A 17,445-nucleotide genomic window follows, 5' to 3' on the forward strand; every position below is an offset into this window, starting at 1 on the left:
TGTGTTGACTGTCAGCGTCCTGTCGATGTCTTGACATCATGCTGCAGACTCTACTTCATCTGTTGTTCCTATTTTGATCGGAGGGCTGAAAAATACATCCAATGCAGAAATGCCTAAAACTATTTTGCAAATAGCCATTTGAGGAAAAAAAATGTACACATGCCTACAGTAAGGGTGGCTATAGATCCGTGTTTTATACGCAGTGTGTGAATCATGTTCTTCATATTTAACAGCAGCACAAACACTTTGAAAGCAGGCTGGTTGTCACAGCACTTTCCCCTTTTAAGCAACAGAGACTAACACTGGCGCTTTTCTCTGATAATAACACGAAACAAAAGAATCCCACTCAGAGAGATGCTTACACTTAACGATGACTGATAAACCAACTAGATTTGATGCCGTTTCCTCTTAAATATGTTCTTCGATTTGCCAACACTGCAGAGTCCTGTGAAGACTTTCACTCCTGAGGCTCGTGAGCTAAAATAAGTTGGATTTATTTATTTTATTGTTATTTTTTTAACTGAAGATAAAAGATTCATTTTGATTAAATGTTTTTCATTTTGTGTCAGACCATAAATGTCCTGTGGAACATGATACAGCTCTATTTAATCCTGACCAATCAAAAGCTTCAAGTATTACAAAAACAGACAAATAAAACATTTTTGTCACTTCCGGATAAATATTGTAGACATCATTACAAGATAAAATTTAAAAAAAATATATTGTTATAAATTAAAGGCGCTCAAATGTAAATAAAGGAGAACATAAACAAACGGACATACACTCAGCTGAACTGAAACTAAATCATCTGGAATAATGAAATGTTTAAAGAAAGGCCGCTCGACACTCTGTTCAGCAGGGATTTGCTCCAGATGCTCCTGTTACTGGCTCTTTGGGCACATGCTTCAAGCACAGTATTTAAAGTCCGACAAAGAAGCAAAAACTGCAAACTCTCACTGCACTCTCGCTTCTTTTCAAAAGTTTTCTGGTCTTTTGAGACAAACAAAAATGGTGACATTGTGACACTGTCGCTCCAGTTTTCGTTAAAATGTTCAATTTTCAAATTTCCTTTTATTAAAAGAAAATCTCGCGCACTCTTAGTGGACTTTGCACGTGCTGTGCGGCTCCCGCTGCGGTCCGTGCGCACTACTTCAACTTATCCGTATCACGCGGCTCAGTCTGTTTTCCAGGCACATGATTGGCTCGGCTCAGTGCTATTCTTATTGTCATTGGCCTATTGTGCTGTCTGTCAAAACATTAACGAAAGATTGTAATCGACGTTATATTCGTCACGTCTCATATTTCTATGACAGAAAAGTCATTTCACTGTAATTATCTTTATCGTTTTTGAGATTTGTATTGTTTGCAAACCCCTTCCTCGCATAAATATTTTCCAGTTCCCATTTGGATTTTTTTATTGGTTTGTTTTTGACAAACAGGAAACCTCACAGATATCCAAACCAACCAATAGGCCCAGGATTAGCTTCACACCCAAACCCTGCATGGAAGTTACTTACCTCTGAGGCACTGCAGCACCCAACGCTTCAGCTCACTGTTATTAAAAAAAACATTACTGGGATACTTTTCTGTTTAATTGTCATCATTTTAATATCAAAGGACAATACCATGTTGAGCTGAGGACTCAGTACATCCAAGGATTTTATGGAAACTGTTAACCACCTCAATAAATAAAAGAAATGAAAACGATCACAGCTGGAGTTACATGGTACTGACAATAGATCAAGCCATTCTCAAGTCTTAAATAAACATTCAATATTTTTACAGACTTTAGAAAAGAAAACAATGAGATCAACTATTTGTCTATTACAGTGTTTAAAACAGCATTCAGAGCTAGAACATAGATTTATGTACAGTTCTGCAAGATATTAACATTCTATCAAAATAAAATTAAAGCCTTTAAACGGTAAAAAAGGGGGAGGAGCTGAACGCTGTGCTGCAGTTCATACTGGGACATTTCAGTCAGGGCTTCTGTGTGTGTTTGTGTGTATCTACAGGTGTGTGCTGTAGAACGCAGGTGCAGCATAACTCTGTGTCCCCAGCATGAATGGAGACAGGACGTGGCTGGCGGTGAGGAAAGGCAGCTGGACAAGGCTCCCAGCAGGGGGGTGATGGTGGCCGGCATAGCCTGTGTGCATGGCCAGATGCCCACTGACTGGAGGGGATTGGCTCAGAGGGCTGAGGCTTCCCAAGCCTCCTCCCGCTCCTCCCCCTGTGCCTCCCGTGCCTCCTGCTCCTCCCGTGGGGGCCGAGGTGTCGGCTCCAGGGTTCTGCTTCTTCCATTTGGTTCGCCGGTTCTGGAACCAGATCTTAACTTGGGTCTCAGTGAGGGAGAGGGACAGGGCCAGGTTGAGGCGCTCACACACTGACAGGTAGCGTGTGGACTTGAACTTGTTCTCCAGCGCCACCAGTTGCTCGTAGGTGAAGGCAGTCCGGGCTCTGCGGGGCTTCCCCGACTTGGAGTCTGAGCCAGAGCGTTTCCTCTTGGGCTTGGCCCCTTGGCCCCCATTGGTTTGGGGACTGGTGATCTGGCTTGTGGGGCCTCCGTTAGGGGTCTTTGTGTCTCTGCTGGGATCCTGGTGGCTGTGCTGGCCTAGTTCTCTGTCTCCATTACTGGGAAGAGCCGAGCTGCTCTCCTCACTGCTGTAGGGCCCGTCTGCAGCCTCTGAGTCCGGGGTCCCAGATCTGTGGAAGTCTTCCTCATCCGGACTTCTGTATATAAAGCCCTCCTCTAGAAGAACGCACACAACAAAGAGTTCAGCCACATGTAACATCCAACAGATTCTCCATCCTATATGGTTGTACAGGTGGTTTGTCTCTACAGCCCACAGTAGCTTAATGAAGTGGTTTATTCAGATTAAGGCATACCAAGCTCATGTTTAGGCTTACGTAAGTAGTTCACTACCTGGATCACTACCAATACCTTAAGATATTTAGGCAGGCTAAATAAAACCCATGGTTTAACCAAGGTCCTGCACTAGCAAGTTAAGCCAGTTAAACTAGATTTGGTACCAAATGTCACAGCTACAGAAACAAAGATACCAAAATATTGTGTAATTCAAATTATTAGCATCTGACAAATATGCATATGAACAAGTTAGCTCACAATATGGAGACTTCATAAAATGACTAGAGCTTTTTAATTGATCTTTTCTGTAATATCAAACTGAAGTCTTATTTCATCAGTTACAATCAGAAACATTTTTATTTCTTCACTGCAAAGAAGGTTTGGCTTCAAATAAATACTTTAAGGTTCAGCTTCTTGGTTGCAGTAATAAATTGGTGGTATGGATTATGAAATGGTTAGAGCTAGAAGAAGCAATGCTGGCCATAAAGCAAACAGTGGTCTTCTAAGTACTAAGTTTACTGGCCCATCTATTTACCCCTATCTCCTCATAATTACCGTTGCCACGGTAGGCCAATTAATCTAAAAATGTAGCTGAGGATTGTAATTATCTTAATTATCTGCTATATGGAAAAACAGTCTCTTCCCAGCATAATCAGTGAGTGTTGAACTGCGGTCCCAATTATGGCCACTGTACGCTTCCTTCAGAAACTTGCAGTTGAATTTAAAAATATCTTGAATGAATAAACACGTCAAGTTTCCAAAGACAGAGCAGCCATGAGCCTAACCTGAGTAAAGTGCTAAAGAGCCAGAGGGCAAGAATGAGCTGCCAACTCTCCATTAGTATTAATCACTGTGTCATCCGGTATCCATCATCATTTTTTGCTATGTGCTCCACTTTCTGGAGTTTACTCATCACACGATTACTGCATCATAAGTCTGTGGTGTCTTACTTCATTTGTGGCTAAATGAGTGAGGGCAATATTTGGGAATAAAACGATAAAATCAACAGAAATAAGAAGGCAATTAGATCAAGAAGGTTCTGAAAACAGTATCTTCAGACGAAACGAAAAGGTATGAAATGACCATAAACTGATCACCGTACATTACTGTGCACTGTAAAATATACTAGATGATTATCAGGCAAAAGAAATTGTGTTTGAATACTAATAGTGTGCTAAAATAACAATGGAGCATTGGAATATGGTGGATTTTAAGGTACCACAGATCAGCAGAAAAACATTAATAGACATTGTTGGACCTCTTAAATGTCCAATTAAATATTTTAGCTGCAAATCGACTGCTTTTACGTCAGCCCTTCAGAGGAGCACATGGTGCTTTAGTCTTTAATGAAACTGTAACTCTTTCTGCAATTATACGTTAGGGACAAAAACGATCTGGACGTTCACGCTAAGCTTTCATACAGTTTGTGCATTGTGCACGTACATGTCATGAAAACACCGAGCACAGTCCACCTCAACATGTACAGCACACATGTGCTTACATCCCTGCAAATGCTCTTATTGCTAATGTTAGAGAGATACTGTGTGTGCTTTTTTCACGTTATTGGTTTGAATATTTATGTCCCAATTATGCTGTTCCTTTTGTCCTTAATCTCGACAACATCAACAGTTTTAAATGGCAAGAAAAAGTAAACTGCACCTTGAATAATACTAAATTATATATTTTTAAAAATGTATAATGTAAGACATTATATTGTTATAACCACCCCCCCCCCCCCCCCCAAAAAAAAGTGAGAAAATAAAAGCATTTATTAACTAGTGACAAATCCACCTGCATGATTTCCACTGAAAAATGACTGAGCATGTGTTAGATCATCTGGAGTAAGACTGTGTAGTTTTACAGATTAAATCAGAGACAAAATATGTATGAAAGCTAACACAGAAGGGTTAGTTTAGCTGTGATGATGTGGACAGAAGAACCTGAGAGAAATTTAAAAAACAAGCATGTTTACAGGTGTGCAGAAAAGATAGCTCAATAAGATTATGTTTTACATGTAATTTACTCATAAAATGTCCACTTTTTCATTTTTCTCATATGTAATAATAATAATAATAATATTATTATATTAATAAAAATAATTAAGAATAAAGGAACCATGATGCTTGGTGAGATGGTTTCTTGTCCATTTTATAACAAACAGAAATTAATAATAATTTGGTTTGTTTTTGCAAAAACACGCCAGCCATTTAATCATATACTGATTCTAATTTAAATTTTTATTTTTAAAAAGGCCTGATTTTACAGTCGTTAAAAATAAAGCCTTATGTTACCACTATATTTATTATAGTCTGTACGTGATATGTATTTCGCTAGTTTCACTGTGCTGGGATACTTTTTGGCAGTCAGTATAATAAAACAGAATAATAGTATACAAACTACAACAGCAGTGCATGCGTTCCTGTGATGTTTTTACTGTTTTCTTTCTTTTTCTTTTGTTTTGAGCTTTTGTTTTTAACCCAGCTCGACTATATCACGAAGTTATAATTATTTATGATGTAGGGTATATGCCTGTGTCTGCTTCTGAAAAATAAAGTCAGAATTTTGTTGATTTGAAATCTGTAAAATGTACGGAAAATTTAATTAAAACAAATGAGAGATTTAAAAATAAATAAATAAATAAGGAAAATAAAAATGTGACGGAAAAAACAAAGAAAAGAGGACAAAAGGAGGAAAACGTCCAATATTATAATAATATGAAATCGAGGAGACGGAGCTGATTGGAGCTACTGCGTTTACGTGGGGTCCATGAACTTAGTGCACACCTGTCCAATAATACCGATCACACACAGGAACTGCAGCCAATTAACTTTTTTGCTCCTTTTAATTCTAGATAAAAACAGATGCTGTTTTAAACTTAAAACCAGAGAGCTCGTTCTCCCCATTCTTCCATGTTTTAATGGTCCGTACTCGGTAGTTTTCTCATCTCTTACATCATCACAAGATTTCACCGAATAAGTGGCCTGGAACACAGATTTCTGTGTGACATCAGGGTTTAGTGAGAAAATATTTACGGACGAAGCAAAAGCCCAACAACAACTGGTGGGTAATTAAAACCAGAATCCTTAGGTCACAGTGAAACCACACACAACAATGCAGTGCCCTTAAAATATGATCACAATTAGAAAGGCCTTCTTCTTCCGTCGGAAAAGCCTAGCGGTGTTCACAACACATGTATTATTGATAAATAGCGTAAACGGGCTATATTAAAGTAGAAATGGAAAAGCTCTATATTCGATTTGGGGTAAAACGGTTACATTGGTTAGGTTTCACTCATGTTTAACTATACATGAATAAATCAGTTAATTCACCGGTAAGAATAAATATGATTTGAATGACACAGAAAATAAACAACCTAATTACTAACTACAAACGCGCGAGCACTCACGCTCGCGCGCACACCTATTTTAATCATATAAAAAAACAGGTCAAATTTCTGAAAACGTTAAAGGATGTTGCAGAATCATTCAGAGTGGTTTCTAAGGAAACGGGACTTTGAACCGTAACAGGAGCAGTTCGACTGAATTCAGCTGCCCGAAGGAAAAGACGTTACTGACGCAATGGCGGGAAATTAAAGGAAATTAAAAATAAATGATTCGATAATGGACTTGGTTTGAAGTCCACGGAGACTTACTGCTCTGGTATCCGTCTGCACCGTAGCCCTTGCTGGCCTCGAGGCTGGGCTCGCGCTCCCCGGCTCCTCCTCTCCGGTTCTCCGCTCCGTACACGCTCTGCTCGAGCTCGCCGCGGTGGCTCACGTGCTGTTGTTGCAGCTGGTGTCGCCGGTTGCTCGTGAACTTGTTGGGGTCCAGGATGTCCAGCACGGAGAAAGAAGTTGTCCGGTGCCCGATGGGGCCCTGGAGAGTAACAAATGGGAATGATTTATTTAGTTAAAAAACAAGACATCATCGCCTTTTATCCCGTATAGCTGAATTTATTTGAACTTGCTTTTTTTTCTTGTCCCCCCACAATTACGTTTTGCCACGCATTTTAACTGCTATATATTTAATTGTAATATTAATAATGATCACTTTAAATATTATTATTTTTATTATTACTATATTACTATTAGTAGTAAGCAGTGTTAAAGTCAAAGACAAATCCCAGTGTTAGGTGTTGGTAGCACACATCACATCCAATAAAACAGACGGTAAAGTGTGTTCATAAAGCAAACATGAACACAGATCAGCTGCATTTCCTGCGCAGGCTGTGTAGCGGTCAATAGGCTATCAGAAGAAAAACGAATCAATCCCATTTTAAGTAGTGCAGTCTATAGATTTCTAAAACTTCAGTTTTACATTTCCACACGTAATTGGTTGGAAAATATGTGAGTTCAGGGGAAGGCTTACACTTAAGGTAAAATACTGCTTTACCAGATTGTTTGAACCTGCATGTGGGCATAAGGTTTACAGTGTGATGTAGAAATGTTCAGACTTTTTATATCATAATTTATGTGGAGCCAAAAAGGTAGCCAAGTGTAAAAGACAGATAAAAGGTGGTGCAGTGACTCTGTTTCCACCCCTCCCTGCATTACATCCTGATTAGGATCATCCATTTATTAATGAGGCCAGTCTTGAGCATGTCGACATGAATAATCCTACATTAATATTCTCTCTTTAAATAATCCCAGGGAGCCTCTGGAGAAAGACCCAGGGGCGTATTAACAACTGGTGATAAGAATAGTCTAATGGAAAAATGCCACAATCAGAGCTGCGAATAAACACAATCACGTTTTATTTAAGAATAAACAAATTCGCGTCTATGGAAAAAATATAGAGAAACGCCCGTCTTTACAAACAGGCCTACTTTGAATTATTTTGAATTCAATTAATTTCGTTCAGAAACGAACGAAAAAAATCTAATAGCTTTAATTAGAGCAATAATAATTATAACAAAATAAAAGTCGGTGTCCTTTACGGGAGCGAATTTGAATGCTTTTAATTTAGAACTTTTTATTTTGTCTCTTTCCGATCACACTTTCCAGCTGCATTTTATTAAAGGCCTCATCTCCATAATATGACCCATAACCTGACAACACGGGCCACATTTTAAAAACAAAGAATCATAGCAGTTACACAACAGGACCAAGTAACCAAATAATTTTATTTTAAAAACCGTCTTCCGTTTTCGGTGCTTCGGCTGCTCCCTGTGCTAAGAATTCTTACTTTTCTGCTCGCCCAGCTACTTTTCGTGCCATCCTTCTTTCCTGTAATGTAATATCTGTCTGTCTCGATGCTTCTTTATTTATGCTGCAGTGTCCCGGTTGTGTCCTGTCCGCTGGTCTATATAGGCTACCTGAGAGTCTGCCGTTACTGTCTGCTGCTACCGTCACGCACCGCTCCGGTAGCGCTTCACAAAGTTTGCTCGTGCCCGTATTAGCCTACCTGCTGTGGCGGGGCCAACACCGGATTCGTCGGTGGAGCTTCCGAGTGGTTCTCCGTGGCCTGAGCATCTCTGCCGCCGGCGGTCGCGCTGGAGAAGAGCCGCTTCTCCCCTGCGGCGGCTCCGTCTAACAAGTCACCGCTGTCCGGGCTCACCACAGTTTGGACGCCGTCCCCGCCGCTGGGCGCCGGTAGCGCTCTGTCCCGACTCATGACGGGTGGCACGGCGTCCGTCACTGGCCCCGCCGCAGCTCTCTCCCGGCTTATCACGGTCTGGACCCCATCCGCTCTGTCCCGGTTCATCACTTTACTCTCCCTTTCCCATATAATAACAATCCGTTAGAGATGAAAATTTAAAGAAACAAATCAACACCAAGTCGTTTTAAAGAGCTTGGATGATACTCATGTCAAATAACAAGTTCACACCACAGGCCGGTTCATGTGTCCCGTCAGCATTCTCTCAAGCGGTGTGTTCACCCAGGTAAAGTTTTCCATTGGCATCCGGACAGTCTGGGCAGAATACGAGCTTTAGCTGGACTCTCGCTTCCGTCAAACTTTAAACTTGTTCTCTCCGGCCTTCATCCTCTACATCGGCCGCTGCAACTCAGCGTCTCCGGCGATCTTTTGTCTGTCCGTCTCGTACCGTGCCGTTATCCCGTACTGGCACGCACACATAAACAGCGCGCGATGTTCCGACCTCCAGCCTTGCGCGCTCTGGAAGCCTGACAGGAGTTGAAGGCGGGACAGACTGATCTATCTCTCTAATAGTTAAAACTAGCCTGCTCCCCCCTCGCTTGCTCTCTCTCCCCCATTAGTTAAGTGAAGAACCCTCTCTCTCCCCCCTCTCTCTCTCAGTTCTTGTCTCCGTTTTTGGCTTTTAGCAGGCCACTCGAGGAGCCTCTACCATACATTTGTCCCCGTGTGTGTGTGTAGGCCTGTGCGTCGCCATCTCCCTCCTTATTTATGCATTCTTATTCAACTCTACGGGTTGTAATTGGCTACAAATTAATCCCACTTGCACTAATAGGCTATTATCTCGAGGCTGCAAGCGCGCGGGTGGTGCTGTGTGGCCCGGGCCAATTCGCTATCAGAGCACGCGGAGAAATAGAGACAGAGCGGGAAGAGCGCTGGCTGTCCCCACTTCACAGCGCGCGGTGTCGCCTCGCGGATCTCACGACGCTAAATTGTTTAGGTCGACGCTTCGTGAAATGTTGCTTTGTTCGCCAACAGGTGACGTAAAGGTGTAGCAGGTGTACAGATAGTTGGAACACAGTCACAGTGCTCAGTTATTAGTTCTAGAATTAGCCTTAACCAGCGAGTTACATTAGCGGTTAACAGCCGTGTGCTCTAATTTATAGCTAATGTGTAATACGCCGCCTCGCTCGCACTTTACTCGTGCATCCACATGAAAGGGGGCGCTTATCTTTAATGCAGATTCCAGGGCAGGGCCTCTCTCAAAACTCAATTACGGCCTGAATAAAGCCGGTAATGTCCCCGCTGCAGTGAAATATTGATTCCTAATCCTTGGCAGTCATTACTATGCCAGAAAATAATAGACCACAGAATTGGATTTTGATTTAACACACGACGTGTTTATTCTAATACTAGGGACTTAATATTCCGTTGACTCTCATTTTCAGCCACAGAGGAGAGGGCAATGGTGATGGAAGCTCTAACGCCACACTTTAAAAAAAATATTGTTGTGGAAAATATTTAAAAAAAGAAGGAAGAAAGCGAGGTGACGGGACATCTTTCCTGTCCTCCTCCCCGGTCCTAATACACAAGGTCAGCTCCATGTAATTGCCTTGCTCAATGATCCTTGGGAGGAAGAAATTAAAAGTTGAGTAAAATAATGACTGAAACAATGGGACATGATTAACCAATCAGAGAGCTGAACCCATTTGATCTACTTCCTGCTTCCACCCTGAGGCTTTATAGCTTTATTTTAAAATGGTCAATATATTAACTATATTAAACATCACTGCAGCTTATTTACCTTGGAAAATATTTGCATAAAGCAGCACCACTGCACTGCACAGTGCTACAGAGAGGAAGCGATGCAGCCAAGTGAATATGGAACAGTATTATTATTATTATTATTATTATTTATTCTGCATTTGAAATCCAGCCAAACAGCCTCACTGCATGTGACCTCAGGTGCATATATGTCAAATTAGAAGAATATTAACCGCTAAAGTCTTAAAAGAATGAGTTTTAAGAGCAGTCCAACCCCGGTTCCACACATCAGTGAGTGTAATGAGCTGTGTGCCTAGCGTTCTGGCCTTTGACCCTAATATCTCTTTAATGCAATTTGTAGTGCAGCTCCATTATATTCAGAGAGGAAGAAGCCCGAGAAACAGCAAAAAAGAATAACCATATCAACTGGAGTTGTGTATAGTAGTATTTGCACAATTTGCAAAATATGTGTCCTTTCTGTTTATTATTGCTATGATGCTAATTTGCTTCTCACTATGACAGAACGAACAGAAAACACACACACATGCAGTGGTAGTCCCACTTTCCACAGTGTGGGCCAACAGATGCTATGGGAGAACTCCCCTTCCCGATTAACAGTCAGCACGCACGTGTATGTGAGCATGTGTGTGTCTTGTGTCTATAATTATTCTAATGAAGGTTAATGAGCTCTGCTCAGCCTCCTCTTTATTAAATTAATCTCAGCCGGTAATGAATCATAATTACTATAATTAGCAGCTTGAGCTGCCTGATCTCATGCCGGTGGCTGGTCAGAGCAAGGTGTGGTGTGACACGGAGGCTTTCATCACACCCACAACTTTCATCTCTCCCTCCTTCCACTGTGTCCACTGGCTTTGGCTCTGCATAAACATAATGTTCATGGAGCTGGTCTTTCAGCGTAGAGCCTCCAGACTGGATCTGAGATTTGCTGCACTAATTTGATTATTGCTGATCGTAATATCAGTCAGAATAATTGTGTACGTTAGTGTCAGTGATCAGAGCTGCTATACGCCGTGTAGTCACACTTGTGAGTTTACATTATCACTATCTAAATGAGGCCTCTCAAAGTTTGAAGGGCCTGACAGAAAACAGTAATACTTTAAAACAGGTTTCAACAATGTAAGAATAAGGACTGCTACTATCAACAAACCGGACACCTGTCCAAATCCACTGGATTTCAAAACCTTGAGCAGTACAGCTTTATTTATTAGTGTTATAGATATAGCTTCAGTGAATTTTTTCCCCATCTTCTCTTTATTTCTGCCGCTATACTTCTCCTATCCATCTCTTCGCTTCCTCTATTCCTCCCATTTTTTTTATTTTGTGTCTTTTCAAGGTTCTGTGTTTTAGATTAGCCCTCCTCCTCTTCCCCATTACAGGGGTAAAAGCCCCCCATCCTCCACTCACACACAGAGGCAGAACCCTCGCACCATACACACCTCGCAGTTAGACACTCAGATAGAATCTGACCTGAAGAATTAATTAAATATGATAGCTGATTAAAAATAGCATAACTAATAGTGTAATATCTCAAGCTGTCGTCTTTAATAGTCAACATTGTGAGTGTGTGTCTTATCTGCTGCAGACAGACGCTCTCACTATTGATTCCTGTTCATTTCAGTTGTCAGGCAGACCACTCAGCTCATCTGGAATCATTAAACTCGCTGTCTCCCTCTGTGTCTCTCTGCCTGTCTCTTACCCTATTTTCTCACCTTTATCCATTTATATTTAATTTATTTCAATTCCACCACTCTTTTCTAATGACAGGATTGAATCAGTGTAGCAACAATCTACAAAGGCAATATTGTAATTGGTAAAATAAAGTTATAACACGAAATATGTATATATATATATATATATATGTGTGTGTGTGTGTGTGTGTAGAAAAAAGAGAAGAGAGTGAAAAGAGTGATGACAGAGTCCTAGTATATTAAGGAAACCGAGAAAACAACCGTGATCATATCTACCTGGTTGTCTTGGCTTTGGTCTGAGACTTCAAACTGGGAGTTTTTAGCAGAAAGAAAGATATGTTTAGCTTTTAAATAAACAGACAATCAAAAAACAAAACAGAACAAAGAAATCCAAGCAAACAAACATATATTTGCCTATAATCATGCATGTTTGCAGTGAAACTCTTGGGGAATCTTCTTATCCCTGATGGTATAAAACTATCTATAAACCTGCAGGAATCAACTGTTAGAGGTTTAATTGTATTTGTCCCTTCACAGTAAAAGCACTCTTCTAGTGATCTTTATTTTCGTCCGGAGGCCTTATGGGCAGGTTTGGATGTTTGCTGTGCTCACAGTGTAAACTCTGACTCCTCTGGCTGGCTTATTCTATCAAAAATCTAAAAAAGTCATGACGGATGGAAAATAACACAGTGGATGTTATTTTTTCAAACTGCCTCAGTTGTGAAATTCAGCATTATTTGTGACATATTCATGCTGAACTGAAGTCAGCGACTCTTATTCGTATTATATTGCTCATTATTCTGTAGGTTTGTCATGTTGTCATTTCTGAATTTTGGAAACTTTTGTTTTAAATTAAATTGTTTCAAAGTATGGATGAATGGACTGACGGGCAGATTCAGATTGACAGAAGGGAGACTTCACCTTTGCTTCCCCACCTGACTGAAGGTCATTTTAGTGATCCCTGTGGAAACCCCACGGCTGGAGTGAAGCTGTGGAGCCAGATGAGTTTTTATTGGTGGAAGTCACAGCTCAGTGATCTCTCTCTCTCTCTGTGTGTTCTCAAGCAGTTAGTTTAGCCAAAGACACTGTCTGCCTTTGAAATAAATACTGTGGAAGGTGGTAGGATGACTGAAAATAAAACCTATTGAGCTTCTCTTGGATTTCTATCACATATTTCATATAGCATGAACATGGCATAAGTAACTCTGGCTCAATGATCAAGACGTTTTAAAAGTATCGATACTACGCCTTCACATTCTCTTAACCATGGAGTCTCCATATTGTCAGAAAGCGTGCTTGCTAAATCAGATTAATAAGATCACAGTCGTGGTCCGAATAGTCCATCAGTTCCCTACATAGCATGCCAGATGTCCACGATGTCCGAGACAGCTTTTCTTTTACAAGATCACTAAAAAAGGTTGTCTCTTAATGTATAAACCCACTAGGATGGCCTCAAGGCTTTTATTCCTCGTCTCAATAATATTTCTAGTCTCTGGGTATGAGGCTTTTTGTAGTTGTGCTTGGTATAACAAAGACATTCAAACTGCTGACCACACATGCACATGCATAGATGACCAGCAGATCAATTTTTATGAGCTATCGTGCTCTTGACAAAGAAAGAAAAATCTAGAAGCTGATGCAACTCAAAGTTTAGAAGCACCATTTTTGCGGCTCTTAATTGAAAATCAATTAATCATTCATCACAGCTGCACAGCTGCTATACAACAATCCTACTTAGCTCCTGACCTGAAAATGGACATGTGCCATATTCATTTTGTGTCACTTGGTTTGTTGCAACCTACCTCTGTGTTTGATTCAACCTAATAATAATAATAATCTTATTCACTTGTTTTTTTCATATCCTTCAGAAACTCAGAAAATCTGAAAGTCTTTAGCAATAAGTGGATATTAAAAATATGATTCTACCCTAATCATCATATTTCAGCAAACATCCAACTCCAGTGTCCACAGTGTTGCACTGTATTGAAGTAACACATAAAAAAGCCATGAAAAGGACTTGCAAATGGATTTCTGCACAAAACACTGACAGTGTGTACCAGCAGAAGAGTAAAAATGAAATGTTGTGAGGTGATGAGAGAGGCTGTCCTACTTTAAAAAGCTGGAATCACTTTAAGGTCTTTGTGGGTCTTCAGGGCTAAAATGGCTAAACATAACACTTTATTCTCATAGTGGCTCTTTCACACAGTAGCAATGATATCTCTGCCGCACAGTCCTTCGTGTGAGTGTGTGTGTGTGTGTCAGTGATTGGTTTCTGTTTTATGGACTGGCTAGCAGAGTGCTAGTAATCCATAGAAATAAATCTGCTTTATTTGACCTTAGTGTTAACTCCAATAAAATGCGCTTTACTGCAGGGAGGACATGCGCGCGCGCACACACACACACACACACACACACACACACACACACACACACACACACACACACACACACACACACACACACACACACACACACACACACACCTTGGCCAGCTAATCAGGTCATAGCTGGCCACTTGACAACATTTATAAGGACACAGAGGGAAACCTTCTCTTCACCAGAGTCCCTTCACAGTCCTTCAGCTAATGAAGGGCACATTGTTGCAGGATCACTGTGAGAAGTATTTAAATGCACTTGTAAGTCTAGTGTTTTTTTTCAGGACTCTGCATGAATATTATTTGTTATTTCTTTATTTTGTTATATTTAAGCATTATATACTACACACAGTACAAAATGTAAGGTTTTGGTTTTATACCATTGGAATGGTTGTTTATTTGCCCTCAAATGGTCCAACATTTCTAAAGAAAAGGCATTAAGGGGTTGAGCAGCAGAGTTGAGCAGCAGGTGGGTTGTGCCCATGAAAAACTTGCCAAATCTCCTCTGATAATGACAAACAGCTTATTCTGCTGTTGACTCTTTTATTGTCATTAGATTGGATGACTGAAGTCTGAATTAAAAAGGCATGTTTGCAGCTCAGCAAGTTATTCATTGAACAGACAGGCGTCAGTAGCATACACAACCACAACCCTCAACCAGTAGCGGCAGATGGCCCCGCCCCTTCTTGAGCCTGGTTCTGCTGGAGGTTTCTTCCTGTTAAAAGGGAGTTTTTCCTTCCCACTGTCGCCAAAGTGCTTGCTCATAGGGGGTCATATGATTTTGAGGTTTTTCTCTGTATGTATTATTGTAGGGTCTACCTTACAATATAAAGAGCCTGGAGGTGACTGTTGTTGTGATTTGGTGCTATATAAATAAGATCAAATTGAATTGAACCATAACAGCCTGGCACCTCATACTCGTGCTGGTCTGCTTGGTCACAAACTGCTGGTCAGGACTGCAGGCAGGCCATTCTAACCTCCTCTCCCAAATTTCTTAGGTAGTCTCTGATAAACCCACACTATGGGGGTATGTGTTGTCATCTTGCAGAACCGAGTTCAGAACCAAACTGTGGAGATATGGAATTACCAGTTATTGAAATATCTTATCTCAACCTTTCTGCACTGAGATGTCTCTAGTAATGACAAACCATTTTGTCAGTAAAGGAGAGTTTTAAGTTGTCCAGAAACACATCAAGGACTTCAGACACATCGGCTGCATAGTATTAAATCCCGATTCTTTTGTCCCCATGACAGAACAGAGAAAACCGACTCATAGTGTGTTAAAATATTGATATTTCTTTTATTCAATCATCTTCCAGAAGAGAGAGACCCCTGCACAGCTCAAACGCCAGTTGCAAGAGCTCTAACATTAGAATCATAAACTGTGCCTCATATAGGTTTTATTTTGGTACTTTACACGTCACACATTCTCAAACATTGCTTATATGGCAAGTTCCTCATTTCAGTGTCTTATCTATTAATATGGCTGTGCACTAAAACTTCCTGTTTTTCAGTCTGGCTGAGCACTTAGTTTGGGAGTTAAAAGTGGCCTTGCTCTACAAACCTTTATTATAAAAGTACATAAAACAATATAATAGGAAAATAAGGATACTAAGGATATTGATTTCATGACAATAGTCTGCTATTAGTGCTGAGTGGCAGATCAATAAAATCAAGCAAAAATAAAATAAAATGACAAATGAAAAGTGAAACTCCAAAGCTCTTGGATAGTCTGTACCTCAAGGTAATATTTGTCAGACAGTCCCATTAAAATGCTCCAAAGGCACCAACAGCACAAACATAGTTAAAAAGTCCAGTTGAGTAGCAGATAGCAGACGGGATCCAGCTTCAGCTCCCTATGTCAGCACATTTGTCAATCAAAGGGGCCACACAGCTATGCAACATTCAAAACTTTTATTAAGGGAAATCATCGATAGACACCAAAACTGGTCTTTGTACAAGACTGCCTTTGCAAGCTGTTAACTTGGACCAGATAGCTACGGAAAGTTAAACAGAGAGGAGATATAGAAGAGTAGGAACTATGGGAAAAAGAAGACAAAGGGCTAATGACAATGGTACCATTCACTGGAAGTTAAACGAGGAAAGAGCAGCTCACTGAATAATGGAAGCTCTCCAAAGCAGCTTGTGCTCATTGCAGCAATGATGGGATCCTTTCTAGGTTGTCAAAGTCACCACTTATTTGAGGCTTCTTCTAAGAGGAAAATTTGAAGTCTTTTTGGGACATCAGTGGTGGGTACCAACACAGTCTGTCTCTCTAAATTGGACCTCTAGACTGTTAATGCATATATGACTTTCCTTTGAGTAGAAAAGCACTATATAAGAACCCGTCCATTTAGGTTTTTGCTTGCAAAGTGGAACAGGCTCTATTTATTTTATTCAGCACATATCAGCAGCCATCTGTGTCTGTCTGATGCACCCACACATCATCTATGGGCTGCGAAACTTACATCACAGTGACCATTTTTCATATTCAAGACTTTCATTTCATCACTTTTGTTTCATAGCAATAAAATTTAGCACAGAGTGAATCTGGTTCCAGGGTTTGGTTTAATGTGCATCTCTTCACCAGCAGTCTGGCTCCAATTACAAAGCCAGAATTCCTCACTAGCTTGTCCAGTCTCCTTGCATCCTTGTTTCTGATGCTGCCTCCCGAGCAGACTGCAGCACAGAACAGCACACTTGCCACCACAGACTAACAGAACATGTTCAACAACTTACTGCAGATGTCAAGAGATCTTAGCTTTCTCAACAAAAAAAGGTGATTCTGCCCCTTTTGGTTTAGTTTGTCTGTATATAGGAACCAATATAGTTTTTTTTAAAAATCTAGATGTAAACCTAGATAGTCTTTTTCTGCCAGGTCTTTTTGGAAATTTTAAACGTTGTTGGTGGTGATTTACAAAGTTGAAGTTTCTTCTGTGAGCACGAGCAGATTCTGTTAATCTTGTAGTCATGTCCAGGTAAGAACACGGAAGTTAAAACGACCAGTTTTACTTTATGTATGTGATAAAACTCACAATGTTCCTCTGAATGTAATATTTCCTCACATTTCCTTCTGAAAACATGCATTCTGCTTTGAGATGCGTGCTTTTTCAATACTGATTAGTACTTTGAAATGTAGA

The 17,445-nt window shown here is 40.5% G+C and overlaps 1 protein-coding gene across 2 annotated transcripts; it reads right to left on the reverse strand.

Annotated features, from left to right (window-relative positions):
• Positions 1-1,581: 1,581 nt before the first annotated feature.
• Positions 1,582-9,504, reverse strand: nkx1-2b (NK1 homeobox 2b). Of its 2 annotated transcripts, XM_085468117.1 has the most exons (4): positions 8,692-9,504; positions 8,269-8,581; positions 6,519-6,741; positions 1,582-2,749 (listed from the first exon to the last, which is right to left on the reverse strand). In XM_085468117.1, exons 2-4 carry the CDS (start codon positions 8,566-8,568, stop codon positions 2,010-2,012), a joined length of 1,263 nt encoding a protein of 420 aa, XP_085324243.1. In that variant the 5' UTR covers positions 8,569-8,581; positions 8,692-9,504; the 3' UTR covers positions 1,582-2,009. The 2 variants fall into 2 exon arrangements, with proteins under 2 accessions (XP_085324243.1, XP_085324233.1); XM_085468107.1 differs by having other exon boundaries at positions 8,269-9,504.
• Positions 9,505-17,445: the final 7,941 nt, after the last annotated feature.

Source organism: Copadichromis virginalis, linkage group LG2 (assembly GCF_057382275.1).
Source record: "Copadichromis virginalis isolate Kocher_CV1m ecotype Utaka linkage group LG2, C_Virginalis_male_GT1.1, whole genome shotgun sequence".
NCBI classification, from domain to species: domain Eukaryota; kingdom Metazoa; phylum Chordata; class Actinopteri; order Cichliformes; family Cichlidae; genus Copadichromis; species Copadichromis virginalis.

Excerpts from the sequence above, each read along its gene's own strand:
- nkx1-2b (XM_085468117.1), bottom strand. The coding sequence starts at position 8,568 with ATGAACCGGGACAGAGCGGATGGGGTCCAGACCGTGATAAGCCGGGAG. Across the intron at positions 6,742-8,268 it reads TGTTGGCCCCGCCACAGCAG|GGCCCCATCGGGCACCGGAC; the intron begins GTAGGCTAATAC and ends GTTACTCTCCAG. Across the intron at positions 2,750-6,518 it reads TGCAGACGGATACCAGAGCA|AGGAGGGCTTTATATACAGA; the intron begins GTAAGTCTCCGT and ends GCGTTCTTCTAG.